The 19,197-nt window shown below is 44.8% G+C and overlaps 2 protein-coding genes across 4 annotated transcripts; one reads left to right on the forward strand and one right to left on the reverse strand.

Annotated features, from left to right (window-relative positions):
* The first annotated feature begins 29 nt into the window (after positions 1-29).
* On the forward strand, positions 30-4,253 carry LOC135441131 (uncharacterized). Of its 3 annotated transcripts, none has more exons than XM_064700610.1 (5): positions 30-168; positions 2,179-2,362; positions 2,419-2,689; positions 2,760-4,014; positions 4,073-4,253. In XM_064700610.1, the coding sequence occupies exons 2-5, from the start codon at positions 2,198-2,200 to the stop codon at positions 4,206-4,208; spliced, it is 1,827 nt and encodes a 608-aa protein (XP_064556680.1). In that variant the 5' UTR covers positions 30-168; positions 2,179-2,197; the 3' UTR covers positions 4,209-4,253. The 3 variants fall into 3 exon arrangements, with proteins under 3 accessions (XP_064556680.1, XP_064556679.1, XP_064556681.1); XM_064700609.1 differs by having other exon boundaries at positions 82-319; XM_064700611.1 differs by having other exon boundaries at positions 87-319; positions 2,760-4,010.
* Positions 4,254-5,131: 878 nt separating this feature from the next.
* On the reverse strand, positions 5,132-9,017 carry LOC135441146 (mucin-2). Its single transcript, XM_064700635.1, has 3 exons — positions 6,425-9,017; positions 5,616-5,755; positions 5,132-5,428 (listed from the first exon to the last, which is right to left on the reverse strand). Exons 1-3 carry the CDS (start codon positions 8,934-8,936, stop codon positions 5,342-5,344), a joined length of 2,739 nt encoding a protein of 912 aa, XP_064556705.1. The 5' UTR covers positions 8,937-9,017; the 3' UTR covers positions 5,132-5,341.
* Between the last annotated feature and the right edge of the window lie 10,180 nt (positions 9,018-19,197).

Raw genomic sequence — 19,197 nt, forward strand, 5'->3', positions numbered from 1 at the left:
CAGCACTGTTGAGCAGAACTGCATATACGCTTGTGGGGCTCTCAATTCTTTTCGCGTTTCGCTGATTCGCCGCCAGCATCGATGTCGAGCGGTCATCGCTTTTCAGTTTGTTTGAGCAGCTAAAAGCGTCGAGACCGAGACTGAGACCGAGACCGGGACCGAGAAACGGTAACCGAGAACCGAGAACCGAGCCGCGAGCCGTTGCCCATTTGCCGTTAGAAAGGGTCACTTATTAGCAACGTGCCAATTGGACAATTCCAATTGGGATTCGAACATCTTAGTCTCGCTAACGGATCGCGCTCGCGACCGCCAATGACAAGTGAGCTAAAAACGCGCCGACCAGCCGCATCCCAATCCCAATCCCAAACCCAAACCCAAGTGCGTGGCGACTTTGAACTTGATGAGGTGCCAAAGTCAAAGCCACTAAATCATGTAAACTGTAATAGTGGTAGTGCGCGTGTGTGTGTGTGTGTGTGTAAAAATAAACTGCAAAGGCAAGGGAAAAAGCAAAGGCAACTTTTTAAATAGGCGCATCAGCTGCCAAATTTCGCATTTGCCAAGCAGAATGTGGTCAACCAATTTAAGATTCATACATTATCAAACACACACACACACCCACACACATACACACACATGCATACACGTGCATATATCTGACTTATTGTGATTACATGACATGGTTAAATAGCGTCTGTAACAATTTCTTATCACGAATGCTCATGAGTTGAGCGCCAAGCGATAATCACACCTGGCATTATCGATGGGCGGCATTTTCTCGCTATACAATATGCGTATCTATATAGCAGGCGCTTGTCAATAAAATGGGCGTGGCAGGCCTTAATGGGCAAACAGTTGTCATGCAGCTGGCAGCATTGGGGATCGTGATTGAAGATAGATTTGTGGATTTGTGCCAAAAGGACCAACGACTAGCTAACACAATTTTCAAGCCCTAACGCAATCTTATCAATTATCAATCTTATCAGTTGGTGATCAATAGTTTTTACACACACACAAACACACACACACACACACACAAGGAAACGTCGTTATCTCCATCTGTATCTATTTGTGCGGCCAGTCAAGTGTGGCCCCTGAGTTATTTATATGGCGCATATTTACTGTAATCGTTGTATTTACTTTTATGGAGCGCACCTACGTATGTACATGGCCCACAGATAAAGATTGGATCAATAAATGGCTGTTTAGCTATTGATTTTAAAATACAATTAAAGTACATACATATATAGGGCTTAACGGGAAAATGCCTGATTAAAAGCCCATTCAATATATAACTAAGCAATTGGTTCGAACCAGCTAACTGGTTCGATTGGTGAATAATTAACCCATGTTTTGGATTAGCTCAAATCATGCTTTTACAATTTTTTCGGTTCGGGTTGCGGTTCGACTTGGTTAAAGATTTCATGTTAAAGAATTGAAAGCGAACCGGTTCGAACCACAATTGTCTATAGCCGCATTCCTGTTGCAAATAAAACGAACGCTTTGATCGATTCACAGACCTGAACCATGGTCATTGTTTCGTTGATCAGCAACAGCTGATAGTTGGCAGCCTAACGATTTCGTATTGTCCTCCCTGCTTGTCTTCCACATAATATTTATATATACATATATATATATACTATAAGGTATATGTGTGTGTGTGTGTGTGTGCACTGTTGAAATGATTCACACGCGAAAATCGACAAACAATTTGCGCGCTAAGTTTATGGATCGGAGTCTGAGTCTGTCGTATAGTCATATGACGATGCTGATAAGCTCTCCAAAGATTTCAGCTACGTTTACCAAAAAATGCCCCAGCCATGAACCCGGCTCTCGCAGCAGAGCATCAACAGCAGCAACAGCAACAGCAGCTTCTACCTTTGCTGGCGTGCCCAGCGCCTCGTGTTCCTCCTCGTGTTCCTCCTCGTGCTCCTCCTCGTGCGATGCAGCTGGCTATTGCGATGTGTGCGTGTCCGTGTCTCGTTGGCTAGTTAATTGTGACAAGTGATCGTTAAAGCTCTATTGCAGCCAAGTACCCGTTATTGGCAATGGGTCTTAAATCATTTACAGGCTGACATCGGCACGGCTTGGAATATTGCGATCATAATTTCCATTTGGCGTCGGTTAACAAATTCGATTGCCCCAATTGACGTTCGAAAGAAAACTTGTCGATCTTTGCAGGGTCGGCGCAGTCGTTGATATGGTGCCAGAGGAAAAGAAGGTTTATGGGGATACGACACAGCCGCTGGCGAGGCGTCGCCAGGGCTACTATAACCGCAAGGACAAGAGCGATCTGGGCGAGCATTTTGTGGCGCCCGATGGCGGCTGGGCGTGGCTGGTGTGCGTAGCCGCCGGCGTATCGAATGTAGGTAAAGCCAAGCAATTAATCCCGAGCAATTGATATGCAAAATTCCCTTCCAGCTGTCATTGTATCCGTGCCTGCAGCAGTTCGGCTTCATGTTTCGCGAGCGTCTCATCGATCTGGGCATGTCCAGCTCACAGGTGACAGCCATAATCAATACGAATCCAGCGGTATCCGCCTGCACGGGCCTACTAAATGGCCCCATGTTCCGGCGGTTCACATTTCGCCAGGTGGCCATGGCGGGCGCCCTGCTCTGCTTCAGCGGCATTGCCCTGACCGCCTTCTGCGAGACCTTCGTCGGCTACATATTCGCCTATGCATTGCTCTATGGTAAGCGGATGGCCCAATGCATAGCTAACTCGTCACACTAATTGCCTAATTGCCTAATCTCGCTTGGCAGGCTTTGGCATGGGCATCAGCGTGTCGGCCTCCTCGCTGGCCATCAACACATACTTTCAGCAGAAGCGACGACGCGCCGCTGGCTTCTCGTGGACCATCACCGGCCTGGGGCCGATCTTTCTGCCGTATCTGGTCACGTTCCTGCTGGGCGTCTACGATGTGCAGGGCACGGTGCTGCTCTTTGCGGCCATCTCGCTGCACGCCTTTGTCAGTGCGCTCATCTATCAGCCGGTGCGGTATCACCTGGCGCCGGGCAGCCCGGCCAGAGCAGCGGCGGAAGCGTCTCTCATGCAGCCGGAGCAGCAGCCGGAGATACTGTGCGCCCATTGTGCGCTGCAGCGCAAGCGAGAGCCGGGCGGCATCTTCTCCAGCCAGTACCTGTACCAGGATGACGATGCTCAGAGGCCGGGCTACGAGATCATTGAGCCGGGCACGCCCATGTTGTCGCGTGCCAATGATGGCTGGTATGGCTCCAAGTTGTCGCTGAGCTCTGGACGGATGCGCTTTCGCACAGTGTCCAGCTCCAAGGATCTGGAGCACATGCAGCGCCTGCATCGGCCCATCAATGAGGAGCATCAGCAGCAGGAAGAGGACTTCCTGCGACCCAATAACTTTAGGCGGGAGCGCGAAGAGTCCATCCTGGACTCGAAGCTTTGCTGCAGCTGTGCCGAGCAGCGGGCGCTCTTCGCTTCCCTCCAAACGGAGCCGCCGGAGCACAACAACAACAACGAAGCGGAGAACCTGAATCCGGACAAGATGAGCTTTGTCCAAAAGCTGGTTACCTTCTTCGATTTGGATCTGCTGCGCGATATAACATTTGTGAACCTGGTCGCCGGACTGACGGTCATCAACTTTGGGGAGCTCAACTTTTCCATTCTAACGCCGTTTATACTGACGGACTTTGGATTTGATACCTCACAGATCACAGTGGCCATGTCGCTGATGGCCGGTATGGACATAACCATGAGATTTCTGGTGCCGTTCATCACTGAGAAGATGTCCTGGGATAATCGCGTCTTCTTTCTTATTGGCGTCGTGGGCATCGCCATTGGACGCAGCGTCGTCGCCTGCACCAGATCCTATGTGGTTATACTGGCCTGCTTTGTGTGGATTGGCCTGTGCAAGGGCGTGCGCACCATATTCTGGCCACTGATCATACCCGGCTATGTGCCATTAAATCGCCTGCCAGGCGCCTCTGGACTCCAGCTGCTCATCTCGGGCCTGTTCACGCTCTTCTGCGGCCCCTTTGTGGGTAGGTATATACAGCACAGCTCTACCAATAACTCTATCTATACATCCATCTGTTAAATGCAGGACTTGTGCGGGATCGTTACAACTACTCCGTGACGCTGCACTGCCTCGACGCCTTGTCGTTTGCTGCTGCTGCCGCCTGGGCCCTGGAGGCGCTGCTGCGACGACACAGACGCAAGACGCTCAGTTGATCAAGTGACCCACTCAGATATACATACATATATCATTAGACTTTGATATCTAATTTTTTTGTTTTTTTTTTTTTTGTAGTTCTAAGCTATATCGTATACAACTGTACTTATAATTAAACGGACATACACCTACTATATACACGCATATAGCCATGAAGTAAAATTGCATGTGGGCATGCCATGTATTTAACTAAAATTGGTTGTGTTCAAAAAGTTTTGGGATATCGAAAGCAAAGCAAACATTTGCTATCGCAATATGCGACTCAATAGAATGTTAAATGTAGCATACTTTTGCGCGCACCGCATGAACTAATACTGCTGTGCATTTGTAAGATTATGTGGCATACTTCTAGGAACTGCTTTTAAAAGTCCCAAGCTCCATTGTATATACTTAGCTGTTATTTTTTTAACTGAAGCAGATGGTGTTTGCAAAATCTGCTTAAAATATTATCGGCTCCCTCAATGCCAACATTTATGTAGCATACTTTGGTGCGCCAAGCAGAAATTACCGCTGCATCAAATTTGTACTTTTCTATTGCATACTTTTAGGCAGCACGCCTATTAAATACCAACCTAATCGAAAAATTTCTAAATTCAAGTTAAAATATTGTTTTTATTTAGTTAATAATTAGAAAAATTGCAAAAATTTCTCGACTTAAATACATAAAAGTGACTTTGATTGGTATTGTTTTGCTTATTGTTGCATTTCAATAATTTGTTTTTATTGCTTAATTAATTACAAACAAACGCAGCTACACACTTTTCACATTGCTCTGCCGCCCACACACCTGTAAATGGGAGGGCGTGGCCAAACTAGACTTTCCATATTGCTACATACATACATATGTGTATACATATTTAATATTAGAGGACGCATCATCGCAGGAAAAAAAAATAAAAAAAAAATTCAAGCACATTACCAATACATATAAAACTAAAACTGTACGTGTAAAGCTACCAAATGCAAGAATACTCTAAAATTGGTTTAGGCTTAAAAAATAAATTCGCAACACAATAAATCAATGTATCCATCCAATCGGCCTGGGGAAATATATTACAATAGATGCGCCGGTTGCTGGTCACCTTGAATCTGCTTGAATCTTCTCGGATCTGCTGTGTCGGCTGCGTCCCGGGATTAGCTCTATCTGGGCCTGGGCGATATCGTGGACTTTGGTGTTGGTCGCTGTAGCGCAGCCGCAGCTGGCGCCGATGTCACAATCGTGATAACCTGCGAGTGTGTGCATTTGTGTGTGATCGGATGCGGATGCGGATGTGGGTGCAGTGCAGTGTTGCATAATGCGGTCATAAATGAAGAGTGTGTAGTTATGTGGTTGTGTGTGTGTGAGAGTGTGTTCGAGACAAAGCAAAAATACGGATTACATATCTAGGCGAGCGGCAACTGCATTGCGATTTACTTTGGAATTGCCATCAATGATCTCCACAGGCTCCGCTGGCACATACGCGGACAGACCCATCAGACCAAATATGTCCGGCGTATAGTTGCGCAGCTGTTCCGTTGAGGGCGTGGGCGTGGCAGCCATCAGATCGCTACTAACTGCGATAAGAGATACAAATCCAATATTAGTTTCAATAATGAAGAAGCCGGTAAGCATTAAAAATGTTTTTTTAGAAGAATCCATCCGCAACTGTGGAAAATGGGGGGAAAACAGATGTATCCTTGGGAACGATTCGAGCGTATTTTCCATGTGTACGTATCTACACACCAAAAAGTCGGAAAATGCGCGGAAAAATTGTATAGCAAACCATTTAGGTTTTCATTCGATTTGGTTGAAAGTCATTTTTAAGGAGCTAATTATGTAAGAACTTATAAACAATGTGCTTTCAAAAAATTCACCTCTCTGGGTGGAAATGGAGGACAAAGTAAGTAAGATAAAGCAAGTAAAATGCCTAAGAAACAGCCAGAAGAAAGTGTCTGCAACCCCACAAAGTATATACTATATATTCTTGATCGGGAAAACGGGCTAAGCTAATCTACCCATGTCCGCCGTCCCGTCCGTCTGTCTATACACCTGATACCCTCGTATACCCTACGCCCTTCTTTGATAGCTCCTTCCTTTTCCACAATCGATAAATATCGATTTTAAGTCATGTTTTTTTTTAAGCATAACTCGAACATTATAAGAGCTGGACACAACAAACAAGTAATCACAGATTAGGCATATATTTCACTTTTTGAATACCTCCCCCCACCGCTCGGACTCACCTGTCGCCGTGCCTGGCGTGGGTCTCACACGCGGAAATCTGGGCGCTGGCGTTTGGTAGACCGGTGCAGGCACCGATGCGGATGCGGAAAGCTCGCCGTGCTGCTGCTCCTGCTGGGGCTGATGGCGCGGTTGTGGGGTGACCACATATACCTTCTCATTGGTGTCGGGCAGAATGGCCACCTTGGCCTGCTTCCACAGCTCGATGGGTGCCGGCGTGGGGGCCGTGCTGCGCACATAAAGCGGCGTAACCGTATTCCGTGTGGGCTCTGCCGACGATGTGGGCGTTATTGTACTGGTGGGCGTGGCCGTTGGCATAGGTGTCGTGCTGCGTAGGGTTTGGCTGTGCCGATGCAGCGCCTCGTAATAATCGGGCAGCAGGCGATTGTCATCGATGGGCGGGAAACGCCTTAGCTGCAGCTGCTCCAAGTTGTTAATGGACGTGGACAGATCCCCGCCATTGGCCACGCTGGCTGTGGCTCTGCCGCCCAGCTCGAAGCCGCCCCCGCCGCCGCCGGCGCCGCCGCCGCGCGTCGTCTTCGACTGGCGCATGGTGGTTGAGGTGGCCGTCGGTGTCGCCGGCGTCGTTGTGGTCAGGTACTCAGTGGGTATGTGCTTGGAGCGGCCGCGTATCGTTGGGGTGCTGGGGCGATGCGACAACGAATTGTACTCCTGCTCCGTCCAGCCGTCAATGTTGTGCTGCAGCTTGGAGATGTCCACGCCGAAATGGGCGGGACGCTGTCGCTTTGTCTCGCGCTCCCGTTTGAGCAGCTCGCGCAAATTGGAGGCAAGTATTTTGGTCAGATATTTGGTGGTGCGTCGCGTATTTGGTGGCGGCGCCGCTGTCGCCGAGCTCACCAGCTTCGATTCCTGCTGCTCGTGCAGCTCGTGCAGCTCGTGCACGTCGTTCTCCTGCGCCGGAGCGGGTCGCAGCCGCCAGCCGGGCGTCCAGTTCGATGGCTCGAAAGGGCGCGGCTTCTGCTTCGTCGTATAGGGTATAATTACCTGCTGTGGCCCCGGCGGCGACATGCCCGCATACTGGCCGCTGGCATCGATGGCGCCATACGTGGACGTCGGCGTGGGCGCATGCGTCGGCTGGCTCAGCCGGAAGTTCAGCTCGGCGGGATCACGCGTAAATGGGCGTGGCGGCGGTGCGCCAACCTGGGCATGATTGATGGGCGAGTCGAGTAGCCGTTTGGGCGTCTCCCGTTGCCGTCCGTCGCGCACATGCGGCGACACCAAATGATTGTTCAGCTCCACAGCTGCCGGAGTCGGCGGCTCTGTGGTGTACATGAGCTGCTCGTATAGCGGCGTCACCGTGCTCGTCTCGGCCAGCTCCTGGTATTGTTCGGCATAGTACAGATGCTGCTGTTCCTGCTCCTGCTCATGCTCCTGCTCGTGCTCCTGCTGCTGTTGCTGCTGCGAGGAAGCCGCCGGATAGTTATCCGCCGGCGGGATCAAAGTTGTCTGCGTCTCAGCGTTCGACGCTGTAAAGTGACCCAGTTCCGTTAGCAGCTGCGAGGCGGGCAAATGCTGATGCACTGCTCCGCTGCTCAGATCCTCCAGCTGATATCGCACAGTGCTTATGTCCAGCGGCTCCTCCTGCTGCTGCAGCTGCTGCAGTGGCCTGTGATTTGCGGGCAACGGTGTGACGGAAGTTGCCGTCGCCGTCTGTCCCAGATCAATGGCATGCGACTGCACATAGGTGGCCGGGTACTCCACGGAGGTGATGAAATCGGTGAGCTGATGGCTTTGAACGATCTCAAAGCTGCTGCTCGACTGCTTTGCCGCGGATCGAGGCGTTGTTGACGGCACCAAGGGCACAGGTCGCAGCTCCGAGTGTGCTCCAAAATTCTCTAGCGGATACCGCTGCTGCGGCTGTGGCTGTTGCTGTGGCAGCGGCCGGAATGGTTGGGCATTGTAAACTGGCGGCATTGCCACATGACTCAGCCCCGGCACCGGCACCGAGATGGGCAGAAAGACGCTCTGCGGCGGCGCATGGAACTGCACGGCGCGCTGCCTTTGCTGCGATGCCTGCGCCAGAGGCTGCTGTTGCCAGGCCGAGATCTGCTGCTGATGCGGCAGCTGCTGTTGCTGTTGCAGGAGCAGCGGCGGCTGATGCGACTGCTGATGCGGCAGCTGCTGCAGCTGCTGCTGTTGTATGTGCGGCGGCTGCTGCTGACCAAACATGGGCACCCAGGGATACTTGTTGCACAGGCCGCATGGCTTGCCAGCGGCATCAAAGTTCTGTGTCGGCTTTGGATACGCATAGCTCAGCGAGCTGGCGCTCAGCTGCTGATCCCGGGCGGCTGTTCCAGATCCGCCCAAGCCAAACCACCGGGCAACGCGTGTCATGAAGCCAGCCTCCTGCGCCGGTTCCGAGTAGCCCGCATGTGTCAGCCGTTGCGCTACGGGCAGCGCTGCTGCTGCTGCTGGTGCTGTTGGTGCAGGTGGCGCCGGCGGCGGCACCAAATGATCAGCTGGCTGCGGCGGCGACAGCGAGGCAGCTGTCATTAGCAGCGTTGTCAGCGCAAGGCCCAAAGTTGTCAACTGGCTGCGAGTTGCCTGCAACAAGACCAAAAGCGATGAGAGTGAGAGTGAGAGTACACTGACAAAAAAGCCGAGTAGATTCCACATATAACACATATTTATATAAACTGTTTTCCTTATACACTGTTTATACTACAAAACGCATTTCTGTTAAAACATGGCACAGACACAAGCTTACAAAATATTAATTGAGTACTTGATGGCATGAGAATCGCATAGAAAGGCAATTAGTAAGCTTTAAGAAATCGAACTACCTGATATATAATTATATTTAAAGCGTTTTTCGCTCACTGCAGGCCACTGGGCTATTGATTGCAATCGCCATAAATTTCACATTTCACTTTTCGGTTCATAAATTGAACGGCTCAGACGCTGGCAACCATTCATTTTCGGCCAAACTGGAGCGGGCCGTAAATGTTTGGCATTATTGGTCCGGTTACGAGACAAGACCCATTAAACAGCGCTCAGTAGAGCCGGTTATGCGACTACGTTTCACGGCCAAGGTCTGGCCAGAGCCTGAGGCGCCCACCTCACGCATTTGACAAGGGGAACAGGTTAACTGGGGACAAGCGGCACTTGTTCCAGCGCGAATCTGTTGGTCAGCCCCGAAGAAAACTGAGAAATACTCGCGAAAATATAATTTATAATATAGATCATGAAGGCAAAGGCATATTAATGTGACATTATATGCTTGGCCTACTCAAGAGGAAATTTGTTTACTTTCTGCCAACTGTTTCGTCTTTTATCTCAGATCCTGCAAACTGTTTCACCACATTTTCATTCATAGCACAAAATATTGCCGAGGTTTGTTTTTATATTAAGTATTTACGCATAGTATTGATAGCAGAATTTTTAATTGTGCCGATAAAACGACTGAAAATGAAAAAGAAAACAAATAGAACGGACCTTACCGATACTGATTATCAGATTCTCGGACATTTGCTATGATAATGCGTTATTTCAATTGAAAAATGACACAAAACTGATTACAACGTCGGCAAATAAATAAACTGGACTAAAGAAACAATCCCAATGAATGTTCTAACATTCAATTGCTGAATCAATATTAAATCAAAAGAAAGTTAGTCGCACCAAATAATCTCTTATTAGGCTAACATTAAAACAATGCGACAAGTGTATGACTAAGATACAAATAAAAAAGGCTCTACCCGAGTGTGTGACAATCTCTCGGCACCTCGAGCACTTGAGGCTACCAGCAAGCATACGAGACAGCGTCGTCCTCACTTGGACTTTGAAGAGGCTTCTTTAGATTAAAAGCTAATTAACGTCAAAGTCACATCCACACATCCAAATAACAATAATGTCAGGGAGATAGGCACAGATAACACTCAGACTGGCCACCTCCACTAAAATATGTGAACGTGTGTGTGCCCAAAGTAAATCAATTAAATATTCGCGCCAATGCACAGTGGGACTTGAGGCTCGAAAAGCGTTGAAAAATTAAAATTGCGCTAATGTAAAAAATAAATAGAACTAGAGATATTCTAAAAATTGAAGCAAGAGAAATTAAATTTGCTTACTTTGAAGTTGACTTAAGCCAAAAAAAAAAAAAGGGAAACATATTTAATTTTTAAAAGTGCTTTGCTCATAATCAAAGCAAGTATAATTTGGGACCCAATAATTGTATTTACAGCGAACCACATTTGGTCGATGACAATTTTGGGTGGGAAACAAATATAGCCCGCAGCTTGTATATGAAAATACTTACGTCTTGCAGTATTTTCAGTACAACGGGCAATAGTAAAAATTTTAAAAAAAGTTTGAACCAAAGTGCACAACAGGTTCCACTGTGCAGCGATACGAATATGATCTAAAATATGTCTATTTAAGTGTGTAACTGCGGGTATGTCGAATCGATTTAGGCTTGCTGTTGTTGTTGTTGCTTTCTCTGCACTTGGGGGGCGGGGCGGGGTCGTGTCCCAAATTGTTAATTGAGCCCAGCCAATGGGTCAGCTACCGGCCGCCAGGTGGCGTCATCATGATCATGATCAACAAGCAACAGCAACAGCAAATAAGTTTTTGCTGCTTCGTCTGTTTGCTGCATTTACATTTGCTTTCCATGCAACTGAGCTGACCACAAAAAAGTTGCATGCAACACACACACAGCGTACCCACAAAAATGTTGAACTTCCTTTCATGTGCGTCTAAATGTCAATTTGCCATTATTTATGGCTGCTTTTGGCATTCGCCTCGCTCATTGACATCCATGCCTACATGCCATGCCACGTCTCTCTGTGCCTTGTGGTTGGCTTTTTACTTATTATTATCATAATGCAAGCTATCAGCCTACAAGTTTTTTTTTAAAAAACACCACTGACTACCATGTGCTTTGGCTAAGACAACAGTCTATCCCTTGAAATCCGGACTACAAATCTGTCTACTCAGTTCCCTCATCTAAATAGAACTGAGCAAACATTTATATGAATGAACTCTACTGGTTTGGAGATTGTCAACTAATCTTTAAGCTTGACAAACCATTTACTTGTATCGATTATATACACGAAAGCTTGTAAATTTGGCAATGATTAAATTATAATGTGCCTGGCTAGTCTGTAAAACATAAGAGTTTTTTATTGCATTTATACTTGGATCCACAGCCAAGCTGCAAACTCATCATGATGCACAATTAAGCCTAATGGCCTAATTTTCATAATACATATTTATAACCCGGACTGGGAGTCAGCTTTGAGTCAACTTTGACCCAGAGTCAGTTTATGGAGCTGCCAAGCTGCTGAGCTAATTATGTGAAAACGAGCCGCACAATTCGCTCAATATCAATGGCAATGGGTAAGCAGCCGAAAAAAAAAAGTGAACTCAACAACAATGGGCGTTGACTTTCTCATAATTATTGTGGGTGGCATGGCGGGAGCGGGAGGGGGGAGCGGGGAGGAGGGGTAGCACATCTTTCTCCATGTGGGGGGGGCAGAAAGGCACAACGTAATTCAATTAGAGGCGCTGCGACAAGATATGAAGAAACAAAAGCAGCGTCCAAATCCGCGGGGGCTGTGAGGCTTATGGCCAAGTTATCGTTGTTGTTGTTGTTGTTGTCATTGGTAATAAATCGGGGTCAGCGCAATTTCGAAAGAAAGTGAAATTCTGCAACAGTTGGCAGCTTCAGCTACAGCTGATAGATGGAAACAAGCCTGGCTCTACTTCGCTCGCTCTCTCTCTCTCTCTGTCTTTATCTCGCTCTCTCTGTCTCCGTCTGTGGGTAAACCCGTTTCGTGTCGATAATAGAGGCAACTGCTGCTGGCAGAAACTCAGCTCCTTCGCATGCAACCTTGGCTTTGCACTTGAAAACGCCATAAGGTTTGACAAACGACCCCAGGCGGTCGGGCGGGCGGTCGGGCGGTCTGGTCGACGGGCGGACAGACAATATCCAATCCGCGACGGGCAACCAAATGTTGCACGCGATCCAACAATGCGCCTGGGAATCTTTCAATGCGGCCGGAGGAGATGTTGCAGCTGCCGCAACCGCAATTGTTGTCGACCCTATATGCATGTATGTATGTATGTATAGGTGCATGTGTGTCCATATGTCTAACAATCTTGAGCTTTGGGTCTTCCTCGAGTCTGTGGCGGCAACGTGAAAAGTGAAATTGTCGATCAAAAATGTGAAAAGAGGAGACAAAAACGGTCACAAGCATGAAAAGCGCAATACACACATATGTATAAAGTAGTTAGGTATGAATGTAAATCTATGTATGTACCTATGTATGTATGTATGGGCATGTACATTGGGTTTTCCGTGCAGCAGCAACAACAACAACAACAGCAACAATTGCAACAGCAACATTCGCAATAATTCACATTAGGCGTCGCGCATATTTCTTTTGCTGCGACTCAAAGAAATTAATTATGAAAATATTCATCGCATGGGGCCGTAAATATTGTTAGAAAAAAAAAGGCAAGCTACGCCCAGACGTTCAAAATTGCATTGCAACAGCAACAGCAACAATAACAACAACAACGACAACAACAATGATAGAAATGACTTTTTCTGGTCATATGGAAGTGCAAATGATTATTAAGTTGGAAAACATGACCCATAAAAAGTAGCATTACAATTTATTAGGTTTCTGAACCAATGAAAAAAGTAAAAACGCAAAACAATATGATACAAATTGAAAAAAAAAATATATATAAACATGCATGAGGCTTGTATATGAATGATGTATAGGGAAATTATAGTCGGTTGGTGGGGCATCTCAAGGGGAGGGCTCAGCAGGTTTTGTTAAATTTGTTATTAAATGTATGCATTATGATGATTCCCTACCCCGTGCCTTAATTAGATTCAGTTCTTGAGGAACTTTTAAAGGGATTCGAATCACTTAAAGAATAATTTACAATGACCAAAATCAACAGCTTTTATATATGTACATATATGTACATATATATATGGAATATTCAAAATATTCAGAGATTTATATTTAAATATATATGATAGATATACGCTTTGATAAGAAACTAAATATGACCTTCGTCTAAGATATTCATAGCGAAGCCGGATCCACATAACTGGGTCACAGCCTGGACCTGGGCCAACTGAAGAAAAGAACAGATTGAATATTCATATTAGATATTTAACGTTTTAATTATTAAAAAAAAATCTATTCTCTGCTTCAGAACTTACTTCAAGCAAGCTGAAGAACCATTTTAATACATACATACATACATACCTACATACCTACATACATACATACGTACATACGTACATACGTACATACATACATACGTACATACGTACATACGTACATACCTACATACCTACATACCTACATACCTACATACGTACATACATACATACCTACATACCTACTTGCCTACTTGCCTACATACCTACATACCTACGCCTCCTGCTCTTCCGGCTCCTCAGCTTCCAGCGATGAGGCCGCCTGCGACTAATTCATAGGTGAAACCTGCAAGCCCTACTTAAATTTTTGAGAATCGAGGAGGAGGGCAGCTTTTATAAATTCGTTTTCTTATTTAAATTTGCCGCGCAATAAGACAAATTGGTCTGCTATTGGTATTTTACAAGACAATTTACATGCATACATACATACATACTTATATACGCACATACATACATACACACACGCACACACATACACACACATTCACACAGACATGCATACATAAACACATACCCTCATTTATACATTTATTCACTCATTCATGCATACATGCATGCATACATTCATGCATACAAACATACATATATGCATACATACATATATACAAAATCAATTTGGCATCTAAAGCTAGCAACATTATTCTTAGTCAAAATTCAAGACATAGGTAGAAATTTCCCAATCCCATAACTTGGTCAAATCTCATCAGATTTTCACGAGGTTTGGCTCTTTGTTCATGGCTCGGCTTCTTGACCAAATTGGCATCTAAAGCTGGCAACATTATTCGTGTACTATAAATGTATTTTGAACAGTTATCAATATATTCGACATATATAATAAGCCAGTTATTTTTGTATTTAAATTCAGATAAAAAACTTAAAAAAATATGAACTCTGATTGGACTACAATGGACACCCTTTCGTGCCGCACTTTCATTTGATTTCCGAATGTTATGTAGCATATATTTGGCTTTAAAGTGTTTGCAAGTAGTACGGAAACTTTTCTGTACTCACGGGAAGCGTCTGGGCGGATATTTCTGTTGTCTTAATGCTGCATATCATTTTGCAACCTGACGCTGGACAACTTTTCCAAATGACTTGGCAAAAAAAAGAGGCACACACAAAAATAAGAAAGAAAAAAAAACGCGCCAAAGACCTGAAATTATGCACCGGAATCTGGGCCACTGGCAAAGATCACGTGACATAGCCTCTGGCGAAATTCCCAATAAAAATATATGCCCAGATAATACATAATAATAATGCTCGGCCTCTGCTCTTATCTGCCAGCTATTCCAGATACTATGCGCGATAGGCCCCAAACAATGGACAGTGACTGCCAGCCCAATGCCTGATGACCATTGGGCATTGGGCATTGGGCATTGGATACCGCAATCAGCAGTTGTTGACGCATAATTAAAACCTGTGCTACGAGCAGCTGCCAACTTGCAGATATTTATGCGTATTTCCGTACAAATACGTATCAAAAATGCCCTGATAACAGCACAAATACTATCATTATGATCATGATAAACAATGCAGGAATGTTGACTCGCTGCGTATGAGTTTTCGTGCGGGTTATTATAGAGTATCTATGCTATAAATATATACTCTATCATATAATAACATAACAAGGGATAAGACTTTATTATTATAGAGTATAAATATATACTCTATCATATGGTAACATAGCAAGGGATAACACTTTATTACCTTTCGCTTAAAGTAAGGTAAGCTTAAGCTAAGAAAACGACTATAAATTTATATATTTTTATTAAGTATTCTTTTATTATTATTCTTTATATAATAATCATATATAGCATATATAAGCCATGTAGACAAATGTCTACAAAAGCTTTATCGCTGACCTATTGTTCCTATTAAAGTCATATAACATATTTAGTAGTCCGATTTTATACATATGCATAAGAAGAAAGCTCGCAATTGCTGACTTTGCTCAAGATATCTGAATGAACAGAAAATTTTTCGAAACAAAAACTCATTTTTCGACAGATGCTTCCAAAGGAATTATATGATAGATTAACTGATAGATCGGATGTACCATGGAAACAGCTAGAAATATAAAGTCTTTAAAGAAGAAGAACTGAAATTTTTGACACATCACTTCCATAGTAGCTATATGATATAGTGATCAGAATCGGCCGATTGCAAAGAGCAAAGTTCTATGTCATACGATAGCTTTAAAGGACAAGGGCTATATTGATGCGACTGTTGATATGGATTAAGAATCTACATATATAGCTTCAGTCAGATGTCTTCTTCTTCTCTTTGCTACACATTTGATGACAAAATTGTAATACCCTCTACTCACCCCTATAGAGGTAAAGCTTAAGGTCTCAACAAAGCGGCGTAGTTTCATAATTGAGAACTGAGTTCTATAAAGAAATATTTATGCAATAGACTAAACCTAAATTGAAGAAAAGTGCCAATAAGTTTAAATACTAATCAAATTGTAAAAACAAACAAAAAGTCGCTGGTTCGAATCGTCAGATGTGTATATATTTTTATTGGGTAGACAGATAGAGGCTATTCGAGGCGTTGCTGAAGACTCGCCTATCTCTCATGCGGTTTCATCTTCATAAATTCCACATATGATTATTTCATGTGGAGTTATAGCGTGATTTAGCCTGAAACTTGAAAAATAGACGCAGCCTCGAGTCGAGTCGAGTCGAGTTTGGCCTTGCCACAGGCAGCCAACCCAAGCAATCACTCGGATGTGGCAAATTTATAAAGCTGCTTAATTTGATTAGTTGCGCTTGTCTCTGCTTTTTGTCGGGCGCCTTTCTGGCCTCCAAAAAGCAGAAGAAGAAGAAGTAGAAAAAAGCAGAAGACATTTTGCGCAATTTCTTTCATGCAATCAGACAGGGGGTAATTTGTGAGCAATGCGAAAATGTTGTACATAGTTGCCCGGCAATGCGGAATCATACCAATGGCAGAGCACCTATGAAGACAGACAGGTCTGCATGCCAGAGAAAGAGAGAGAGAGAGAGACAAGGAGAGGGCGAGGGGGAAACAGAAGTAGAGTCAACAATTGTGACAGCACGCGAGTAATTAGCTAGTTTTTCTGTGATTTGTCGCGCAATCGCATTATAAACAAATTATGAACAATCCAAGCGTTATGTTCCAACGATCGATCAGTTAGCGAACCATCAAAAAGGTGGCGCCATCGCCGGAGCTGTCGATGTAACCAGCGCGATTCGCGATCCGCATTGTCTCTTTGCATAATCGCATCAATCGATGCTATTGTCATGCCAGCAGCCAGTATTCAGCACTCCCGGAAGACCGCAATCTGACGCAGCACTTAACACTGTGTGCTGTTGTGGTATTTGTTTGGCTATCGATTTCAATCCGATAGATACGCGTATGTCCCACGGTTATAGGTTAGACGAGGAAGATAAAATGCACAGCCCAGCCGAGGTCCTCGCATAACCCACATACAACTTTGATCGATATATTAGATTAAGACCATTTATCGATTATGATTTATGTGAATCAGTTGGTGTATAAATGGATAAACAAATTTGAATTTAGTGCTCGATTTGAACCGGCGACTTCTCGTTTGTTAGTCTAAGACAATACTATTTACAAACTCTAGCAAGAGATTCAAGCTCGGATCACTAAATGACTAGGTCACTTGGGCAATTCTTCCCTCTACAAACTATATTACTATATCATATGATATTTTAATATTATAATTAACTCGGCCCACGCACTCCATCAATTTAAAGTAGGTATACCTAGTGTCTGCATGAAAAAACAAACTTCATGCCCATTAGTTGATACTAAGGGATAACCAATTAATTAGACACACATCGAAATGATGAGAAAGATTGAGAAAGAGCGCTGATCAAGACAATGCATTACAATTGGGCCTTGCAGCGCACAATAAGCCGACAATAATCTGCATAGGTAGCGAATATCATGTGGCCGAGACCCCAGGAGCTCCAGCTGCCGTGATAGAGTGCGGCTCCCACATGATTTCGATGCGAACAAAACGAAATACCGCTAAAATAATAATATAATAATAATAGCAGCGCTCAAGATTGGTAACATAATCGGCGCATTGTGGATTTTTATTGTTATACCCATTGTCGCATGGCGCTCCAGTCACCCACAACCCACAAGCCGAACCGAGCCGGGCCGGGCCCTGATGAGCAGCTAACTAGCCAAGCGGCCACAGCGGCACAGCTCCATCGCCAGCTGTGACTCCAGCCGCACAGCTCCAGCTCCACCTCCGCCGGCACCTCCTCCGGCAATTGCTGTGAGTCAGTGTCGCAGCCAACAGCGACAACAACAACAAAATAGTTAAGAAAAAAAAGCGAAAAATTAAAATAACTACAACCGGCACGTCAGGCCGCGACCGGCGAAGGCGAAGGCGAAGGCGATGCCAAAGACGCCGCCGCCGCTCAGGAAAAACAACAACATCAACAACAACAACAACTACAAAAAAAAAGTGAAAATTTGTCCGCGTCCAAAAATTATGCGCTTTTCACACGCGCAGCCTCAGATTCAGTCGCATCAGCAGCACTTGCCCGTGTTATTGCCGCTATTGCTGCCACGGTGGGGGAGGGGGGCGGTGGGGAGGGGGGTACGTCGGGGTAGCGTGGTGTGCCGTCTTCAAGACGTGTGTCAACGTGCCCCGCGACTCAGCTTGGAAAACTTTTTTCACGTAGAACCGGTCGCCCGTTTCGTGCATCTCTCAGGTTTTTGCTTTAGTTTCGAGCGTGGCGCATGCGCAAAAATTCACGTACCCGGCCGAGCAGGGAGCCCCGTTTGGCGGGGTGGGGAGGGGGGAATTGGCTAAGGGAGTGGAGGCGGCCGGAAAACTGCTTAAAAGCAGCTGGCCCGAAAGCAGCTGCTGCGATGCGGCACATTGAAGCGAAGTACAAATCAAGTAGATAAATTCAAAGAAAGCAATTGCATTTAAAGTAATTATATGAAAAAGATATGCAAACTTAAAGATAGCTGAAACAATTTATGGTTAATATATAATTTTATTAACAATAAATTTTATTTTTGCTTTGTCACTTGCCAAAAAGAGCGAAACCCGAACCGAACCATTTGACTTTTCAAAAATGGCTTGCTTCAAACAGCTTAATTATATTTAATAAATATTTTTATATTTTGTTATTGTTATTATTATTATTAAGATTAATATCATCATTATTTTTGATATACTTTAAGATTATTATGATTTGTTATGATTATCATTTTTTTTTTACTTTTTTTAATTATTTCTTCTTTGCATCTTTTTTTCTATTATCATGATTATTATTTCTATTATTATTATTTTATTTAAATTTTATATATTTTTCAAATACTTTTTGTTATTATTATCAAATTCATTATTATTAGCTCTTTTTAATTTTTTTATTATAATCATTATTATTTATTTTTAATAATGTTGTGTATTTTCACAAGTTGCTCTCTCAGGAAGCTGAGCTACCAATTCTGGTATCAAAATGTGGCTTATCGAGTTTATAACTGAAACTGGAAGTTGGTTTAAAGATGCGTTTTTGGCCACACTGTGCAGGCGACACATTGTGAACTTGAGTG

Source organism: Drosophila montana, unplaced genomic scaffold (genome assembly GCF_035044405.1).
Source record: "Drosophila montana isolate Dmon_TW-CO22-7 unplaced genomic scaffold, ASM3504440v1 contig_1853_1, whole genome shotgun sequence".
In the NCBI taxonomy this organism is placed as follows: domain Eukaryota; kingdom Metazoa; phylum Arthropoda; class Insecta; order Diptera; family Drosophilidae; genus Drosophila; species Drosophila montana.